This window comes from Gallus gallus, chromosome 2 (assembly GCF_016699485.2).
Source record: "Gallus gallus isolate bGalGal1 chromosome 2, bGalGal1.mat.broiler.GRCg7b, whole genome shotgun sequence".
Classification (NCBI taxonomy): domain Eukaryota; kingdom Metazoa; phylum Chordata; class Aves; order Galliformes; family Phasianidae; genus Gallus; species Gallus gallus.
Genome location: NC_052533.1, coordinates 112,067,720 through 112,086,003, shown reverse-complemented (window position 1 = coordinate 112,086,003; position 18,284 = coordinate 112,067,720). Strand labels below are relative to the sequence as shown.

The window sequence follows — 18,284 nt, the reverse complement described above, 5'->3', positions numbered from 1 at the left end:
GCCAAGGAGAAAAAAGGGGCCAGGCATCTTGAAAATTACATACACACAGCTCACACACATGTATACACGTACAAAGCATGAAGGAGAATAGAGGATAGAACCTGGAAAGAAACCCTGCCAATATACCAAGTGGCAGATGAATTATCCCCAAGAGTTTCATGGAAGCAGCAGCCACCCCATTTTAAGGTGAAATTTTATTTCAATCTCAGCTGCGGCATAATCTAGGATCCATCTGTTCCTCCATTCTCCCCCCCTTCCCCTCAGTCCCCCTGCTCCCTTCCCAACTCACATGCTGACATAACTCCATGGAATCACTCCGTTTCCAGCACCACAGGTTTCATGAGCCCTACTGGGTAGGTAGGAATTGCGGGAAGAGTGATGGAAGGAGTAAAAAAAAAGGAAAATGGTAAATTTATTTCTGTGAGTTTTCATCCCAGCCAGACTTCGAGACATTTTTGATCATTTTTGGTCTAGGTGTATTCTTAACATTTGTCCCTCAAATAATGTTTAATGGAAAGACACTGACTAGGGAGTACTGCCTACATCTCTGTGAACTATCTTGCTATTACCATTATTACCCACTTTTCCTTATTTTTCGTGTATGATGGCTCTGCTTCAAATCCTCAGTATATTACTCAGAAAGTAAATAAGTAAATAAAGTAAAAAAGAAAAAAAAAAAAGGAATTTTCTGATGTTTGGTCTTCTGTAACACCAAAAACACAGTTCACCTCTCAGTTTAGCAAGAGGACTCCTATGAGCAGTTTCATTAAGCAAACCTATTTATGGACTGTACCGGCCCACTCTCTTCACCCTTCTCTCCTTCCTCACTTTGGTCGTAGGTTCTCCCTTCTCCTCTCATTTTATCACTAGTTCTCATGCAACCGGAGTTACCCAGATCAAAAAAACCCAGCCCTGATCCACCTGAGATCTGAGCCATGCATTAATTTTCAGCCTGTTCCCTGACAGAGATGGCTACGTAGCCACGAGCAACCTCATCCTCCCCAGGGAGGCCGTAGGAGGAGGCAGCTGCAGGAGGGAGGGAAGTAAAGCAGCGCCACCATTTCCAGAAGCTTTCAGCACAGATTTCAATTTGCCGAAACTGACTGTAGAGCCACACCTTTCTTATGCTAGGAACAAAAATGTCCCAAATGAATCAAACTGTATGAAAGAAAAAAACTAACAAACAGATGTGGACGCCTGATTGTGAGTGTTCGAGGAAGACAGACAAACAAACACAGAGGTTCTTCTGAATCAGAAACATCAGATGGCATAGAGTTTGTTTCCATAGCAGAACTAGCACTAATACCCTACACCTGAATGCTGTGTCCACAGTAACTCCTGACTTACAGGCAATGCCAGTATTTATGGCATCCCTTTATTTGTGATAAAATGTGCACCTCCACAGACTTCTTCTCAGGGAGAATTTGTCTGGCCTTTTTGGATGTGCACAGAGAGCACTTTGGGAAGAGCCACTGAAAGACGCAGTCAGCAGTAGTGATCATATTAATAGTGATATTAATTGCATTAATACAGCTATACCTTCTGATGGCCAGTCAACTCAAGTATTAGGAAAACACTTATACTAAAATTTGAATAACTTCTGCAGCACAGTCAAAGCAAAGAGATGTCTTGCAAAGCCTGAAATAGGAATTTTGTTGCTTTAAATTGTTCCAGTGGGCCACACTGCTTCTGGGGCAGAAGAAAAATAGCTAACTGCTCCTGTGCAATCCCACTCACCAAGAACAACTCAGTCTGACACAAAGTTCCCCACATGAAACACTGCAGAAATGTTTTAGTTTTAAATACAGAAAATGAAGCATTCAATTTATATTTCTGCTATGATACTTCAGAAGATCTTATCCTGGAACACTTGGGTGCGCTGACTAATTACATAAGTGTTGCTCATTTTGTGTCCTTGGTCCCCTAAGACTGTGTGCACAAAGTTAGTCCTTATCTGCAACGCACATCATAAAGAGAAAGACATAAAGGCACATGGAAGCCTGGGGATCTGATTAGTTATTTCCAAGATATTTAACTGCTATTATAACCAGAAAGATGCTAACACATTATTTTCTTTTCTTTAAGGGAAAACCTTGAGTTAAACACTAGTGCAAATTCCATGTGATTGCAAGCAGTCTCAGGAGTTTTAAAAAGCAGAAGATGGCAAGCTAGACTTTCACTGGTTATTTGCAGTTCCTTTTATAAACTTTGGGCACAGAATCAAACTTTAACATTTTACACTGAAAGACAGAATCTTTCTGAAAGATCTTTTACAAATCAGCAAGACTGGAAATAATGTGATAGAAGACTTACCATGTATGCTCTTTCAGCCATTTCACAGAAACTCATTTTGGCTTTCTCTGAGGTAGAGATAAACCACAGCTAAGAGACAGTTATTAAATCTTCTTTATATATTCTGTATGAAATATATTAAACGACAAAAATGCTATATTCAAATAAGGTTAAGGGTCTGACTTAAATCCACACAGACATGGAAATTCAGAAATACTGTCTCTCCCCACCCTTCCCTCAGTGTCACTTGGCATTGTACTCGCAGCACAAATGAGCTGTGCACAGATTCCTTAAACCCCTTCCTTATAGTACATTCCTTCTTAAAGACACTTTTTACTCTAAGGTTCCCAGTTTGCATCTCCCTCTTCCCTGGACTGATTTTTTTTAATATAATCTCATTTCTTTAAGCTTATAGAAATAGAAAAATGAAGAAAAAAATAAACGAAAAGTATAAAATCATTGGCATTGACAATTGGCTTTATATTTTTTAGCACATAATTGATATCTCCCATGCTAATGAGAGACAGGCAGGCAGATATAGGACATGCATGGCTCTCACCAGGTGAGAGCTTCACATGCTTCAGCTCTCTCTCCCTGCTGCTGTGCTAGTTACACATATGTAATTACTCTTTACATGTTTCTCCAGCAAACTAAAAAGGAACCTTGGAGAGGGCACTGAACTATGATTTTGTGCCACAAAACACTGGACTTTCTTCCACAGACTGTTTTTCCAGAATACAGCAGTGACCAGTGGAGCGTGACGCATTACTGAAAAGAAAGTGAGACACTTGTAGTTCACCTCAAGGAGCTCTCAGCTTTGAAGCCACCTCCTACCTTCCAGTAAAACAGACTGGGCCTGCTGACCTCTTGCGCAAATGGTGTCTTTTCAAGGTAATTTCAAATCAGGAAAATTCCACTATGGGAAAGAGGAAGAGTATCTTAGGAGAATGGGTATTTTGGGGGGTGTGTTCTACATCTATGAACTACACTGAGTTTCTCCCTGTTCTTTATTTTCAGCTATCCTTTGTTTCTATTTAATTATTTCCAGGGCACTATGCATTAAGGCATCTGACTGCAGGGGGCTCTTATTAAACTACAAGCATTCAACAAACTGTCAGAAACTCAGCCATTTCCAGTGTGGCTTGGGGCTCCCCTGCTGAGAAGGACTTAGGTCCTGGTGGACAAAAAGCTGGACGTGAGCCAGCAGCGTGCTCTTGCAGCCCAGAAGGCCAGTTGCACCCTGAACTGCATCAAAAGATGGGTGGTCAGCAGGGGAATGGTTGTCCCCCTCTGCTCTGCCCTTGTGAGGACCCATGTGGAGTACTGTACTCAGGCCTGGGATCCCCAGTATAAGAAGAATGCAGAGTTGATGAGGCAATTGCAGAGGAGGGCTACAAAGATAATCAAGGGGCTGGAGCATCTCTCCTCAGGAAGACATGCTGAAGGAGCTGGGCTTGTTCAGTCTGGAGAAAAGAAGGCTGCAGGAAAACCTCAATTGTGGCCTTCTAGTACTTAAAGGGAGCGTATGAACAGGAGAGAGACCGACTTATTGCATGAACAGATAGTGTTACTGAAGCAGCAGTTTTCAAAGATGAACAATCAAGACTGACTATTTACCCTCTGCAACTGGTACACCCGGAAACTGCTAAGAACAGAACAAGGGACATTCCAGTAAGAAAACAGTGTTGATTATGCTCTGATAACTAGCATAAAGGCAGATGATTTTGAGAACATCCACAAATATTAATCTTTGAAGCGTGACTGTGATAAAAAGAAAACATACAAAATCCTCAAACAAGTCAACAGCAAAATAGCATAAGACTTGAAAATAACATCTGCAGCGTATCATTATCTTAAGATGTCACAGAACAAAATACAGGATTTCAAGAAGATTTTCCTTAAACAGAACATGCCCCTGTAATTTCTGATAAAGAGAAGCAGAAAGTAGTAGCCTTGATCCACAAAGGCATTTCTGCCTTATACAGCATAAAAGGCAGACATTTAGGAATAGCTCATCCATGAGAAATGGTGATCTCCTATTGCTGCCAAGGTCAGTCAGACCTGTTGTGATATGCTCTGTAAATGCTGACTCTATCACTTACAGTTTTCCAAGGACTTCTTTAACACTTAGAGATTTTTTATTTTTATTGTGGAACAAAGCTCTGACATGAAACTGTCAAACTAAAAAGCCCAGAAAAGGATGATAGGTTTTTATTAGATTTGAGGGTGACAGCTTCATTGAGAAAAGAACCATGTAGCAGAAGAAAGGTGGTCCGAAGTTCCCGAAGATCCAGAAGGAAAATGCTGAAATCTCAGCAAAGAAAAGAATTTCGTTCTGAAGCCAGCAGTCCAATAATTTACCACACCCCTTAAAAACTGATGGCAGATGACATGTCGATGATGTATCTGCATCAGCCTATTAAATGTGAAGGGGACAGGATTTATTTGCTACAACAGGAAGTTCTAATGGTACCTCCCAACATAGTTTTGCTATGCCTCAGTCCTGACCTTCTGCACTTCAAATGCCAACTGTGCCCCCTTGTGTGGTACTTTTCTGATGGTAACCAAAGTCTCTGAAGCACTAGGTTAGATTCAAACAAGCCATTTTGCTCTTTACTTTCTGTAGTTCAAAAATTAAATGACCAAAACCAACCAACCAAACAAAAAAGATAAGCTTCTAGCCCTAAAAATAATGTTTTAGTTTGTGAACTCATCACTGTATTTGTATGTTCTCAGAGACAATACAGCCTGGATCTTTTTGTTTCTATTAGCACCTTTAATTCTGCACCTGAAGTATTAATTAAAAGTACATAAGAGAAAGGTATGTTGCCTACTTTTTTACATAGCGGGGTGGGAATCTTCTGTTGCAAGACCTCCTTGCTTGGAGGTTTACAAAACATCCAAAGTGTTGCTTCACAGAAACCTTGTAAATACAAAGGGGAAAGAAAACCACTCTCAAGCAAATGACATCTGTATCAGATGAGAAAGCAAGGCACTGAAGAAAAAGAGATTTTCAGTAATTCTGTAGAGATCTCTTCATTCCAGGAGGGCTCTAGCAGTGGAATCTCAGCTCTATTTGGGAAATTTATCAAAAAGAAAAAATCACTGATCTGAATTGAAAACCGATTAATCACCTACTTGCATTCTGTCTTGGCCAATGAGAATTCTCTTTTCAGTGTGGAAAACCTGGTGATGCAGGCAAGTCCTCACGTTGTCACCTGTCTCTGCTGGTGAGCAGCCCTCTGTCTTATCTCTCTCCTGACCATGCAGTTGATACAGATACTTATACTTAACACATACTTATAATGGCATCAAACATTTACTTGTATCAGTTCTCTAGACATCTGTAATCTGTATGATGCATTTCACAAATAACTTCTACATAGCTTCTATAGGTCCTTGGTTTTGGAGGAAATAAAACAAAATGCCTTTAGATATCCTTTAATTTACAAAATACATTGTTCAAAATATAATTTTCCTTCAAAAATCTTTAGTTTCTGAAGCCCCAATATAGTCCTCCAGTACACTTCAGATAAAAATAGCATGAAACCAGAAGTTCTTGATCTCTTATCCTTCAAGATGTTTCATAATTGATTTCACAAGATAAGTGGAAGAGTGGAAAACTGGCAACCCTAACACTTGAGAACTAGCATACACCATACCGTGATGTATTTTTGAGCCTTCCTGCATGCCACGTGGACAATGTACCTTATATAAATCACTTGGTAAGATAGGAAACACAGGAAGGGGGAAAGGAGAACTTCGCATTTTCATTTGTTTCTCTGACCATGAGAATTAATTTCATTCTAAGGCCCAGTGAAGTGTCCTCTTTCAAGCGTGGCCCACTGTTTGTACGTCTACAAGGCCATGTTAAATTTGGTAACTTGAACCATCTGGCAGTGTCTTTGAAGCATATGGGAATAGACTGAAGCTGCAAATATGCAAGGTGAATTTTACATTTTTATATTTCTCGCATAGTTAATTAAGATCTCGATTCTGTGAGGGGCTGTGTGTTTAATTCCTACTGCAGGCAATGGCAGATGAGTGTACTATGAACCTTTGGTAAGATGCAAAACACAGATCAGGCTCAGCCCACATATCCATACGTCTATCCGTTGAATTGGCTATGTACCATTTGTTTGAAATGAGAGGACATCACAATGCTCAGACTTTCTCTTTGCTTTGTAACAAAGGGAAGTCAGGGTCTTTCTTTCCTTAACTATTTAGAAGTGATCTTTACAGAGACGAGAACAATTTATGTCCATGCAAGTGTGACAATACGGAGCTGGCCATTTTCATCACAAATGAATTAAACAAGACAGGAACAGTGGCTAAAATAATAAAATAGCTGCCTCTTTCATTACCTGTCTGACAACACTTGATTTGACAGACTATTAGGTAGCATTGCAAACTGTTTAAATACTCTGAAACATATACCACTGCTATAAGGCTTTGATACCATATTGTAGATGTTTCTGTTTAAACACACTGATTTATGCTAACTTATGAGGGCACACCCAGAATGTCAACAACACTTAAAATGAATCAAATTCTTAAAGGATTTGAGTTCATGCTGATGAAAAGGACAGATTAATTACTTTGTTTTAAATATGCTGTAATCTTAATATCATTATCTTCTGCATCGTCCCAGATCTAAGTGTCATACTCAGTTTAAAGACATAAAACAGGACATCAACAAAAGGGATAGCCTCTCATCCTATTATTATTTAATTAACAACTCTCTAGAAATTGATGAGCACTGAGCTTTGTTCTGAAAAGTAAATAGTCCTATGCATCAGAACGCAAAGCAACAATTTCAGCAGGACAGACCTGCTCAGCAAAATCTCATAACTACCCTTTTCACTTTTCTGGACCTCTTGGCTCCCGAAGTACAGCCCACAAAACAACAACAACAAAAACCGATGTAGTTTTCAATTCAGTTGCTCTTAAAAATGTAGGTGAAAGCTTTTCTTGAAAGTTGAATCAGCCTCATGAAAAGAGTCTTGTGCTGTCTATGTATAATGAATAATATGCTATCATCACAGTCTCACATCTGCTTCTTCCTAGGAAAATAAAGAAATCTTATCTTTATAATAGATGGTCAGATATCTTGCCAGGAAATCCCAAATAAAACTGAGTACAGATGTGTGAGATTAAAAGAAAGAGATGTTGGTCTAGATTCTCTTTTAAAGAAACTTTTACCTCTTTTTGGCTGACAGCATGCTTTATGACTACTGATGGCCCCATTATAATATACCAGACTGAGCAGCTAGGTAAGATATTAGGGAAGACAAGATAACCTATCATCTTGGCCAAACTTTCTAGCTCCTTTTTATTCTAACAGCCCAACCATTGTAGTGCCTCCATGAGAACATGTGAATGGATGGGTTGGTTCAGAACAACGGCCTACCTGGCCAGCACTCCTCCAACAGCTCTAGGCTGAAGGCAACGTAACAATACTTCCCCCACTCTCTAGCCTCTTGCCTCTGCCTCTGGCTATTTTCAACTCAGAAGAATTTTTTATCTATGGCTGGTCCCTAGATCCATTTGAAACTTCTGTCCAGTCTGCTTTGTAAGCTTTTTGTATCCATAATGGTCTTTGGCACAAATTCCACAAGTTCTCCATTGTATAGAGAATATTCATACTACACAGTCTCACTCTAGGAGATAGCATTTAAAGGAACAACAACTTTTTTAGCATTAGCAGATACAGATCATGTTTCTCAAGGTGCCTGTTCCTATTTATGTAAGAAAAGCAATGACATTCTTCTCATACAATGGTGAGAAACCTCTTTCAAGACTATTTTGGAGACATTCACTTGAATGTTGAATGGTTTTAAAAGCTCACTGCTCTTCTGAACAACTGCTCTTTCCTTTTGAGCTTCTAAAAACTGATTCATGTTCTTTAGTCTGCTGCAACTTTTTTTTTTCCAGAAAATGCACCTACATGAGCTGAAGCGGAAACGTTTGCTATGCCATTGAATTGTCCTGGAAAGGGCCTTGCAGTCCATAGAGGAATAAAAATGTACAATAGTATCAACATTTTCAGTCCGGTCTGCACAAATGCACTATCCTGAAAATCTCAGCAAATACGTCCCCTAGAAAACAAAGAAACATTTAAGTGACTAATATACATAGCTGTTTAATTTTACAAACTGCACATATAACTGCCATAAATATCAGCTGTTTTTACCATCTCAATGATTAAATCATCTCTGTAAGTAGCAGCAAAAATTTTATAACCTCTCAGGGCCTGCATCATTAAGTACTGAAAATAACTTGAAGTGCCGTGCAAAGCAAATGGTATAGTTGTAAACTCCTACAGACTCCTCGGAACTTGAAGTCTTTCTTAAGGGAATTGTCAGTAATATTTCATATAAATACAATGCCAAATCTGCATTATCTGTCATCATATGTTCTAGTCACTCCAGTACTGACATCTCCAGCTCTGCATTAGCATGCACCAGTCACCCAGACCAACTTTTCTAGAAGCAGTATCTCTATCATCTTTCTCTACAACAGGCTGAAAAATAATCCATGGCCCATGAATAACAAGTTTCTCAACAGCAGCTTTTCAATACAGAGCTGCAATCTGTCTCCCATTCACTTTGTCAAATTATGGTCCACATATCAGCCACTTGCAGTAGTGATATATCTGCCAAGCGTCAAGTACATTTCTTGCAAAGGAAATTCTTTTTTAGGGTTTTTTTAACTTTCAAAATGTCTGATCTCAAACATGCAAAATAATGAGTCAGACTCCAAAAAATCAGAAGGTTGTTTTTTGTTTTTTTAATTATGTTAATTCTTTTCCCTTTGGAGCCTTTTCTGGGTCATGTTTTCAAGCTTTTCTCCAAGGCCATGAGGAATTTTGACAGCTTTTTAAAAAATGTTATTTTTTGTAATAGCCTGTTTATGGAAAATATTTATTGTCACCATGTACTTTGTGTTAAATTCACAAGAAGAATCTCCTAAGATATTTTGGGTGAAATTTCTTTTCCCGAGGAAAGAATTTTCATTCAAAACAGTTTTCTTTAGACTACTTGTATATATTTTTCCAGATAATTAAGCTTTACAGAAAGTAGGTTTTTGGGCATGGAGGAAAACCACCACTTAACACAATCTCTTCACAGTATCAAAATATCTGAGTTACTGATTAGAGACCTTCACACAAACGTGATTTCTTTACCCTGAAATTTGTGATTTGCCCCCCCTTAACAATACTTCCCCTTGAAATACTTGTTTATTTATAGTGATTATAGGACACTTTCGTTTGAAAATACGCATTACAAATCTTCAAAGTTCTTTAGATTTCAACTTCTGGGTTTTTTTTTTTAGATGGAAACGTTCAGGAGTACTTGATAAATGTGAACATTCTCGCTAATGGGATCTATTGCTAATGGCACCTGTTTGTGTGCCACTCACCAATTTAATTTAAAGAAAGGCATTCCTTTCATTTCATGATAACAATTTCTCTGTACGGCACTATTTAAGCTGACAACAGCGTCCTTCCTGTATATTTTTTCTTTCATCCCTTCTGTCCTGATTAACACTACCAGGGACTCTGCAGGAAACCCAGTGGGACTGCTCACAGTGCCTCGAAGTCACTTTCTGTAGTGCTGTCTGCGAAACCTCGTTTTGCTAGTTAATCCCTCTCCTTCCTACCTGTGGATCTCCAACTTCCCTTCGTTAGAACCTCTGTTTGCAGCTAGTTTGCTCCTTTTTCACTACCCCCATTTAGTTCTTCCTTTCTCCCACCTCTGCCCACCTCCTCGAGCTTCCCAGCTCCAGACTTTTGTGAGGATTTGCCCTGTGCCAGCACTACCCACCACTCAGCCAGGGCCAAGCACTGCAGTCACAGCTCAGACCCCCACTCAGGCAGCATGTCATGGGTGGTTCTTTACACTTTTCACTTGCTTCCTGCTTTCTGAGGTGCCCACGTGGATTTCTCACACCACAAAGTCTGGATGGGACAGGAAGTGAAGGGCTCACCTAACCCGTTAGGACCAAATTGATGGTGGACCTTAGGGAAATATGGCGACCCACAGGCCTGACCCAACGTGTGCAAAACGGCTGCGTGGAGGGTCAGCGAGCCGCACAAGTGGGCCAGGAGCCGTAAAACTGTGCCGGGGGCTTTCACAGAGGCGGCGCGAGGGACCCGCCCGCAGCTACCGGCGCAGCCCGCCCTCGACCCCACGCTGCCATCCTGCAGGACCGCACCCCTCGGCCGCCGGGCCTAACCGGGCCGGGCCTGCGCGGAAGGGGCGCCATAGTAACCGGCGGGGGCCGGGCGGCGCCGGGGGGCCGGGCGGGGAGGCGGGTGGGAGAGGGCGGGGATGGCGGAGCGATGGCGGGCGCGGTAGCGCCCCCTCTCCGCGACTCCCAGCCCCGTCCCCTGCGGCCGCAAATGGCTCTTCCCTCGGCAGCCCCTTTGTGTGAAGCACACTCGGAGCAGCGCCGCGTCCCCCGCCGCCCGCCGAGCCGTGCCGGGCCGCGCCGAGCCGAGCCGAGCGGCCATTCCAGCGCGGGCGGACTGCTCGCCGCTCCCCGCGGGGGTGCGCGGGGGGCCCCGGCCTCCTCTGCCGCTTTTCCCGGCCACGCTCCTCAGGGTGGGGGGACAACTAAAATACACCGCCAGCAAACGAAACAAACAAATAAATAACGACAAATTAAAAAAAAAATTAAAAAGACAGAAAAAGAAAGAGAGAAAGAAAAAGAAAGAAAGAAAGAAGGGGCAAAGAACAGAGCGAGCGAGCGAACGAGCGAGCGAGAGGGAGGGAGGGAGGGAGACGCGAGGCAACTCCGAGGCTCCCATAAAGCGCGGCACGCACGGAGCGAGCGCCCCGGCGCCGGTGCGCGGGGAACAATAAGTGCTGAAGTTACCTGCCCTGCCGGGAGGAAGGAGGGTTTGTTGGTTCTCTCGCAGACATCTGCAGACCGGTGCTTTTTTGGAAGAGATTTTTTTTTTTTTTTCTAATTTTTTTTTTTTCTCTTTACAAACCACAAACGGATGTGAGGCAGGGAAGGTGTTTCTTTGACTGCCGAAGTCAGGCACCTCTTTTTTTTTTTTTTCATTCTTCTCAGCCCTGTTGTGTGCCCCCCCCCCCCCCCTCCCCTCGCGCGCACACACGCACACGCACCCCTTTTTGCACCAACAACGTTAACAGCCCAAAGACAAGGAGAGGAGTTTGCTTGATGTTTGAGTGAAATGGACGTAAGATTTTATTCACCACCTCCTCAGCCTGCGGCCGCTCCTGATACGCCTTGTTTGGGACCTTCCCCCTGCCTGGACCCCTACTATTGCAACAAGGTGACTCGCGTTTTGTCTCGTCCGAGGGGTTTTCTCCGCGCTGTCGGTTGTGCTGCGGTCGCGGTGCCGGAGCGGGCGTTGAGCCGCGCTGTGGGAGTCCCGGGCGGGCAGCGGCCGCGGGGCCGGGGACCCCGAATTCAGAGCCGGAGCGCTTTGGGGGCGGGCGGCCGGGGCGGGGGGCGGAGGGTGGGGGGGCATTTTCCGTGGCGTGTTCCGTCGGTGAGGAACGACGCGGTGTCGGTGCGGAGGACTTGGATCTCCAGGGCTGCTGTGAATGGGGATCGCGTCCGCTGAGCAACTCTCTGCCCCACCGCGAACCCCGCAGTTGATGTGTCAGAGCGGTGCTTGGCCGTGCCGGGAGCGCGCCTGTGTGTGTGCGTGTCTGTGACATGTGTGTGCGCATATGTACACACATCTACATATGTATACAGATGTGTCTGTGCGCGTATATATGCATGCACACACACCTATACAGAGTGTACACACGCAGTAAAACAGGGTGACAAGTCAGTCCAGCGCAAGGGCTCACTTTGTCCCGCTGTGCCGCTGCCCAGCCGGTTCCTCGGCAACTTATAGGGTCCGTGTCCGCCGGAGCCCGGTGTCAGCCCCCGCGCCCCGAGGGGGGCACAGCACAGCCCGGGCCGGGCCGGGCTGCGGGACTGCGGTGCTGCCATCCCGGAGCACTTCGCGCTACTTTAGCTCCCGAGCAGGGGGCCGGGGGGAGAGAGCATCGGTGCTGCCGCTGTGGCTGTATGCGTGAGCTGCACTTTCTCTGTTCTTACGGAGTGGGCTTTGCTCGCGAATGAAACGCTGCCCGTAGGAAATCCTCAGGAGGTGCGAGCGCTCCTGCAGCACTCGCTGTCCCTCAAGGTGTGCTTAGAGACGTGTGTTCTCGCATCACATCTACGCGGGGCGCAGCGGCACGGGTGCGGGACGGGGAGACCTCGGGTGTAGCGGGGTACCGGGGCGCATCCCGGCGGTGGGACCTCGCCGGGCAGCCCCGCTCCGCGCTGCCCGTTGTCACGCAGGGCTCACGTGTCGGGAAGGTGTTGGGAGCCGTCCCTTTCCCCGCCGGCAGCTGCCCAGATTCGGAGATAAAGGGCGAAATAGGAGATAGCGGTGTTAAAACGCAGGGGCAGCGGCGGCGGGGTGAAACCCTCTCAGTTTTCAGGAAAGATTTCCCACATGGTCTCATCTACCAATCGCAACAGGAAGGACCAAAATCAGCCTGGCTGCGTTTCACATACGCTCAATGGAGTTCTAGAATTCAGGGATAAATCTGGCCCTTTGTGGTGGGTGCCTGAGGATATTTCGGAAGATCCCAGAGGTACGGCTGTTAGCGACGTTCAGTAGCCGTGTTTGGCAGCCTCCGTCCCCTGCCCCATAGGTCGGAAGTTGGTGCTAGGAGCGAACTTTGCTCAGCAGGAGGAGCCCAGATGCATATAAGCATGTGTGCGGGTATTAATGTTTTGTTCAAGTGCTCCGAGTAGTGTTAGGCTGCTACTCATGATGTGCGACTTGCCATTATTTTCTCTATTGTCTCTTTTTGTACCTTGTAACCATAAAGTGTTGCCATGTAAGAAGCCCGGGCTAGAATTAATGGCATAAGTACTAAAGTGTCTGAAGACCCGTTTGGCAGTGAAACTGGACAAACGTTATTAAACCTATCAGTGATTTAAGGCTTCAAAAAGAAGGTAATGACTTGAATACACATTTCACTCATCATTCTTGAGATAGCGGGCCAGATTTAATTTAAAAGTTAAATGCTTTGGAAAATCAGGAATTACTTTAATATATTAAATCATTTTCCAATTAAGTTCCTTAAATCATTTTTGGTGGGTTGCGCTGCAAATCAAATAAATTAATTTAGAAAGTAGTTTTTCGGGATGTCTTTACTGGCTGGTTAAAGCTTCTTTTAAGTCATGCCATGTATGAGGGAGCAAACTGTTCTTTTTAAATGCAAATGAGACACTCATTCTGGAGACAAGTTGCAACTCTTCTATTTCACTTTGCCTGAACTGATAATGTGCTTAAAAGTGCACAGTCATAAGACATATGTTTTCTGCTTGGAAGACTTACCAGGAATGTTTCCTATAAGGTACTGAGTATAGGATGAATGTCTTTTTCAGATGTCTTTGCCCCTGACCACTGATTACATTAAACGGGCGAAGGAGGCTTGCTTAGGCCCCTTGGAGGCGTACATTTACCGAACATTTCATTTTTCACCTCCTTCACTCTCTCCCTTCACCCAGCATGATTAACATTGCTGCGAAAACTTATCTGACTTGTTCCAAACATGCAGTCACGTTCCGGTATTGCTCTGTCACTCATCCTCCTGCTGCGCGTGTTTGGGGAGCTGGAGGGGAGGCCTGCAGGATATCCCCCCGGTAAGGTGGGTTGGCTGCTTACAGCTGATCTCTCCTGCTGTAGGAGGTGGGTGCAGCAGTGGGACGGGTCCGTGTTTGGGACTGGAGTGGCGGTGTTCATCATCAGCTGCTTACCTCTGGCTAAACACTACAAAACTCATCCGGGACTGGTTCTTGCTTCCTGTGGAGTCTGTAAAAACTTGCTTTGAGTGCTTGCTGCTGGCCTTGGCCCTTGTTTGCCCGCTGAGATGGTGGGTTTTTTTGGCAAATAGGCAAGACTTTGATTCCTTACATTTTAAATCTTCTAGAGCTGCTGGTTATTTGCAAGGTATTCCACAAATACTTAAACTTTTCAGTTTTCTAGTAGCTTTTTCCTGACCAAATGATTGGGCAAATCATATGAGTGAGTACCCAGGCACTTGCACTGAAGATACTGACAGCGCATGTTTTCTGTAGGCAAAGGAAAACGCAGCAGCGTAGATTCAAACCCTCGCGTCTTATCTTACAATTTTCAGTTGGCAGGCTTTGTTTCAGAAGACTGCTTAGATCTTTATTTCATAAACCTAAAATAACACTCTAAGCATCTTAGTCTAATATTTCTCTATCTGCTGTGAAAGCTCATTATGCTGTGCATATATTGTCATGCAGGCTTTTCCTTGTCTCTCTCGCAGTACCCATGGAGAGAGAAAAGTAAAAGAACAATGCAAACAATGTTGGTTATGACAACTGTGTGAGGTATCTCTTATACAAACAGACAGAATGGACGGTATGCTGCAGTATATAGGTCAGCCTTTGAAATAACATAGTGGAGCTCTTATGCCGGACGGACAGATTTAGAGCTGGGGTCGTACAGTTTGCCTCTTGAAACTTGAAGCATAATTGCATTTCAGACATTTACCAGCTAATAGGAGTAGTCTGCTGGGTGGAAGTTTATTTTAGGAAACATCACATTCCCTAATTGAGTTGCATGTTACGAAAATAAATAACTTTGGTAATCAGAATGTATTAATGCAACAGTAGAATATGGTCAGAGATTTCAAGGTACTTGAAGAAGTCAAACAATAAGTTTAAATGTTTATGTAGGGAGCAATAAATAACATTCTTGTGGCTTTCCACACTGAAGTTTCCCCTCTAAAGCCTGCGTCAGTCACTGCTGTAAGAAGACGGTATATTTCCATACTTGCAACTTTACAGTGTTTTCAGATATCTGCTCACATAAAGTGCAGTTACATAATTATAATTTGACACAGTTAATGACAGGGATGCTGACCCCTGCCAACAGCAGGGAGAAAATAATGGTCTTTACTGCTCCCAATGGTTAGCCTTGCAGAATTATGCACTAGATTCTTATGTGATTTGCTACCTGGTTCAAAATAAAGGAGCCTACAACTCATCTTTCTTGTATCCACTGGTACTTGTCAGTGCAGTGGAAAAATACAGCCAGACAGCAGAGGTAGAATGATAGTCTGTAGTTGTTTTTAAACAGGGGAATACAGACGGAAAGAAAAAAAGAGAGAGAGAGGAAAGCCAAACCTTTTCAAATGAAAAAAAGCAGAGTGACATTGGATAAAAGTGGATAAAGAGAATACAGTACTCTGTAAACGGTAACAATCCTGCTAGCAGTCGGAATTCTATGGACCAAAAGTGCATATAATTTATGTACACCATTTATCATAATTTATGGTGTAAACTTAATTACACCGTGTAGGCTACCCTTTTTAAAATGTTCCGTGGCTGTTTACAAAGTGTCCATTATTTCCAGTGGCTTGATACTGTCCTGTTTGTATCTGAGATTCAGAATTCTTTAGTCATTGCTCTCAAGCTGAAATGTTTGTGTTTGGGCAGAATGTTAGATTATGTTCATCACACAGATCACCATTTATATATTCTGGGCATCTTTTTTCCTTGGATGATTACTTTGTCCCCTTATGCATTAGAATCGTACTTGAAATTTTTTGGTGCTATTTAAAAGATTAAACAGTGACAATAGAACTGACTGTTGATTTTTAAGTGTTTTAGCTAGTGTCCAAAAATGTCACGCAGGAAGACATGAAATGGACTTTCCTTCTATAGTCTACGAGACCTTAGAGAGTTGTTTCAGAGTTAGAGGCATAGGGAATACGGAAAACAATTTATGCATGTGCTTTTGAGAAATATTTCACTGAGATGTTTTATAAACCAAAGCCTTCATGGCCATTCTTATTCTTTTCTTCCTGCCATACTTTACTGCTTTGAGAGAAACTGTGTTTCATTCTCTTATCAGAATGAGGTGTTCCATCTCCAGTGGACTACTCTCAGCCAGCCTAACGTGAGGACTACTGAAAGAAGTGAAAGCTGTAAGCTATCAAGAATGCTGAATTTGTTAAACACTGCATTGTATGCATTGGTGCTTAGGTGAAACCAAAGAGCAGCTGGAGCTGTGTTCATTTAAGGACTTAACGGAGTTGATATTGCGGAGGACTGGGCAATCTCAACTCCTGTTGAATTCAGTGCCTGCTGGGGATTATTACACTTTACCAGTACTCTCCTGCCCTCAGATTCCCATTTTAGCAGGACTTTCTCCTCTTATTAGCACTGCGCAGAAGCATCAGAAAATGGACTGTGTTTAAAACACAATTTTGTAGCGAGCAGAGAAACGTCCTAATCATGGTAGGATTTAGATTAGAATTCTTGGATATTTAAATCCTTTATTGATGGCAGATGTAACAAAGCTTAGACAGCGGAAGCAAAAGGTTTCCTTTAACTGCTCTCTCAGCACAGCTCCAGTGTGACCTGAAAGCACCGCTTCTCACGGTGAGAGGGAGTCCCTGCATCCATTCAGACCTTGGCTGCTGGAACCAGCAGCAGTGGCAATTAGTGGCAGCTCTGTTTATTTTTGTGAAGTGAACACATGCTCTGTGGATGTCTTGCATGTACGCAGGTACACTGAAATGCGAAGTTTAAATATTGCCTCACCAAATGAAAGCGTTGTGGTGGCAGTGTTGTTGTTACACGACTAGGTGCAGATTTTCTGCCCGAAGAGTTATTTCTTATTAAAAGTGCTGAGTTATAAACTGCTCGAAAACATGCCTTGTAATGGGAGTGCCAAACAACCGTTAATTATAGCAGCGCTTCCAAAATACTTTAAGACATGGAATTCACATCAATCTGAATGAGATTTTCTTGGTCATAACATTTCTCCCTACAGCGTTCAGTTGGAAAATGGGAACAGTTCATTATTCTGTGGTTAGGCGTGGATTGCGTACTGTTAGCAGCAGCATCAGACATTGCACTGCCACAGCAGCAAGTGCACAGAAGGAAATTTTACTCCCCCTTCCACTGGAATATCCTATCCTCATTTCATGTTCATCAGTTGTGATCAGTTGTGGGTTAATGAGTTAGGGCACTGAATAAAACGTTTGGCTCTTGACTTGGATCTTCAAAGTTAAAAGTGTTTTTCGGCAGAGATCTTGATGTAACTGACATTTATAATGTCTGTGGTTTTCTTCTGCTTCTTCTGTTTGCAATAAGTAGTATTTTTAGCATTTGAATTTCATACGGCTCTCCTGATATTTATATCTTATCTTTCAGTTGCACATATGCTGACACTGTTTCTGAACTGTTCATTTAGTACTTATTGCTGTGCTTCTATTAGATTTGCCACAGACCCTTTTAGTATGGTTTCCTCCCAAGAAACACACTGCTTTCTAAGTTGCAAAACATACTTGAATTACATGAGCATCTGACAAATCCAGGTTAGAGGAAATGTCTGAACGTTTTAACGTTTGCATTCTTGCCTGCTAGGCCTCCCTCTACCAGTCAAAAGTGGCATGGGTGGCTTTTTCAAAGTTACTGCTGGCATGGAAAGTGAGCCACTGTGGTGGTACTTCTGTCTCCTGCTATTGTTGATAATTGTATGGTCCAAAAGGTTAAATGGAAGCTACTGTAGCTGGTATATTTGTGTTACATTAAGCAAGTCCACAGTGAACTCCAGTTCCTTACTCTGTATGCAAGAAGAAATCAGAACTCTGAAACCAGAAAGTGATGGCCTGTACTTCAGGAAGTGTGTCAGTAAGGGAAGTATGATGTGTGCAGTGTGAGGCAAAAGATTGATCTAGAAAAGTAAAAAGATTACAGATACATGTCAGTTCCTATTGTCTCAGTGTAACTCAACATGCACGTAGACCTGTGTGTTTATGCCTTAGTGCTCACCTTGAAGAAAGAATCAGTAGTTTCTACCCTGCTTTACAAGCGGCTGGCTCTGAAGTCATACTTCAGTTGCAGTTGCTGAAAGTGCAGAAGTTTGTTTCTTGTACACACATTGTGTTTGCATCAACTTG

At 43.1% G+C, this 18,284-nt stretch overlaps 1 protein-coding gene and 1 long non-coding RNA gene across 8 annotated transcripts in view; one reads left to right on the top strand and one right to left on the bottom strand.

Annotated features, from left to right (window-relative positions):
• LOC112531858 overlaps positions 1-11,231 on the bottom strand; it is a 45,744-nt gene extending 34,513 nt beyond the window's left edge. Inside the window, exon 1 of the long non-coding RNA XR_003073956.3 lies at positions 11,173-11,231. This is a non-coding gene — a long non-coding RNA (uncharacterized LOC112531858). The remainder of the gene's footprint in view (positions 1-11,172) is intronic.
• TOX (thymocyte selection associated high mobility group box) overlaps positions 11,130-18,284 on the top strand; it is a 220,222-nt gene continuing 213,067 nt past the window's right edge. For 2 of the 7 annotated variants that reach the window (XM_015282676.4, NM_001389398.2), the window contains exon 1: positions 11,130-11,599. In XM_015282676.4, the coding sequence (XP_015138162.2) occupies positions 11,498-11,599 (102 nt within the window). In that variant the 5' untranslated portion in view covers positions 11,130-11,497. Of the gene's footprint in view, positions 11,600-12,730; positions 13,294-13,804; positions 13,992-18,284 lie in introns of those variants that run through there. The other 5 variants (XM_015282675.4, XM_046925566.1, XM_040685467.2 and 2 more) reach the window with 5 other exon arrangements.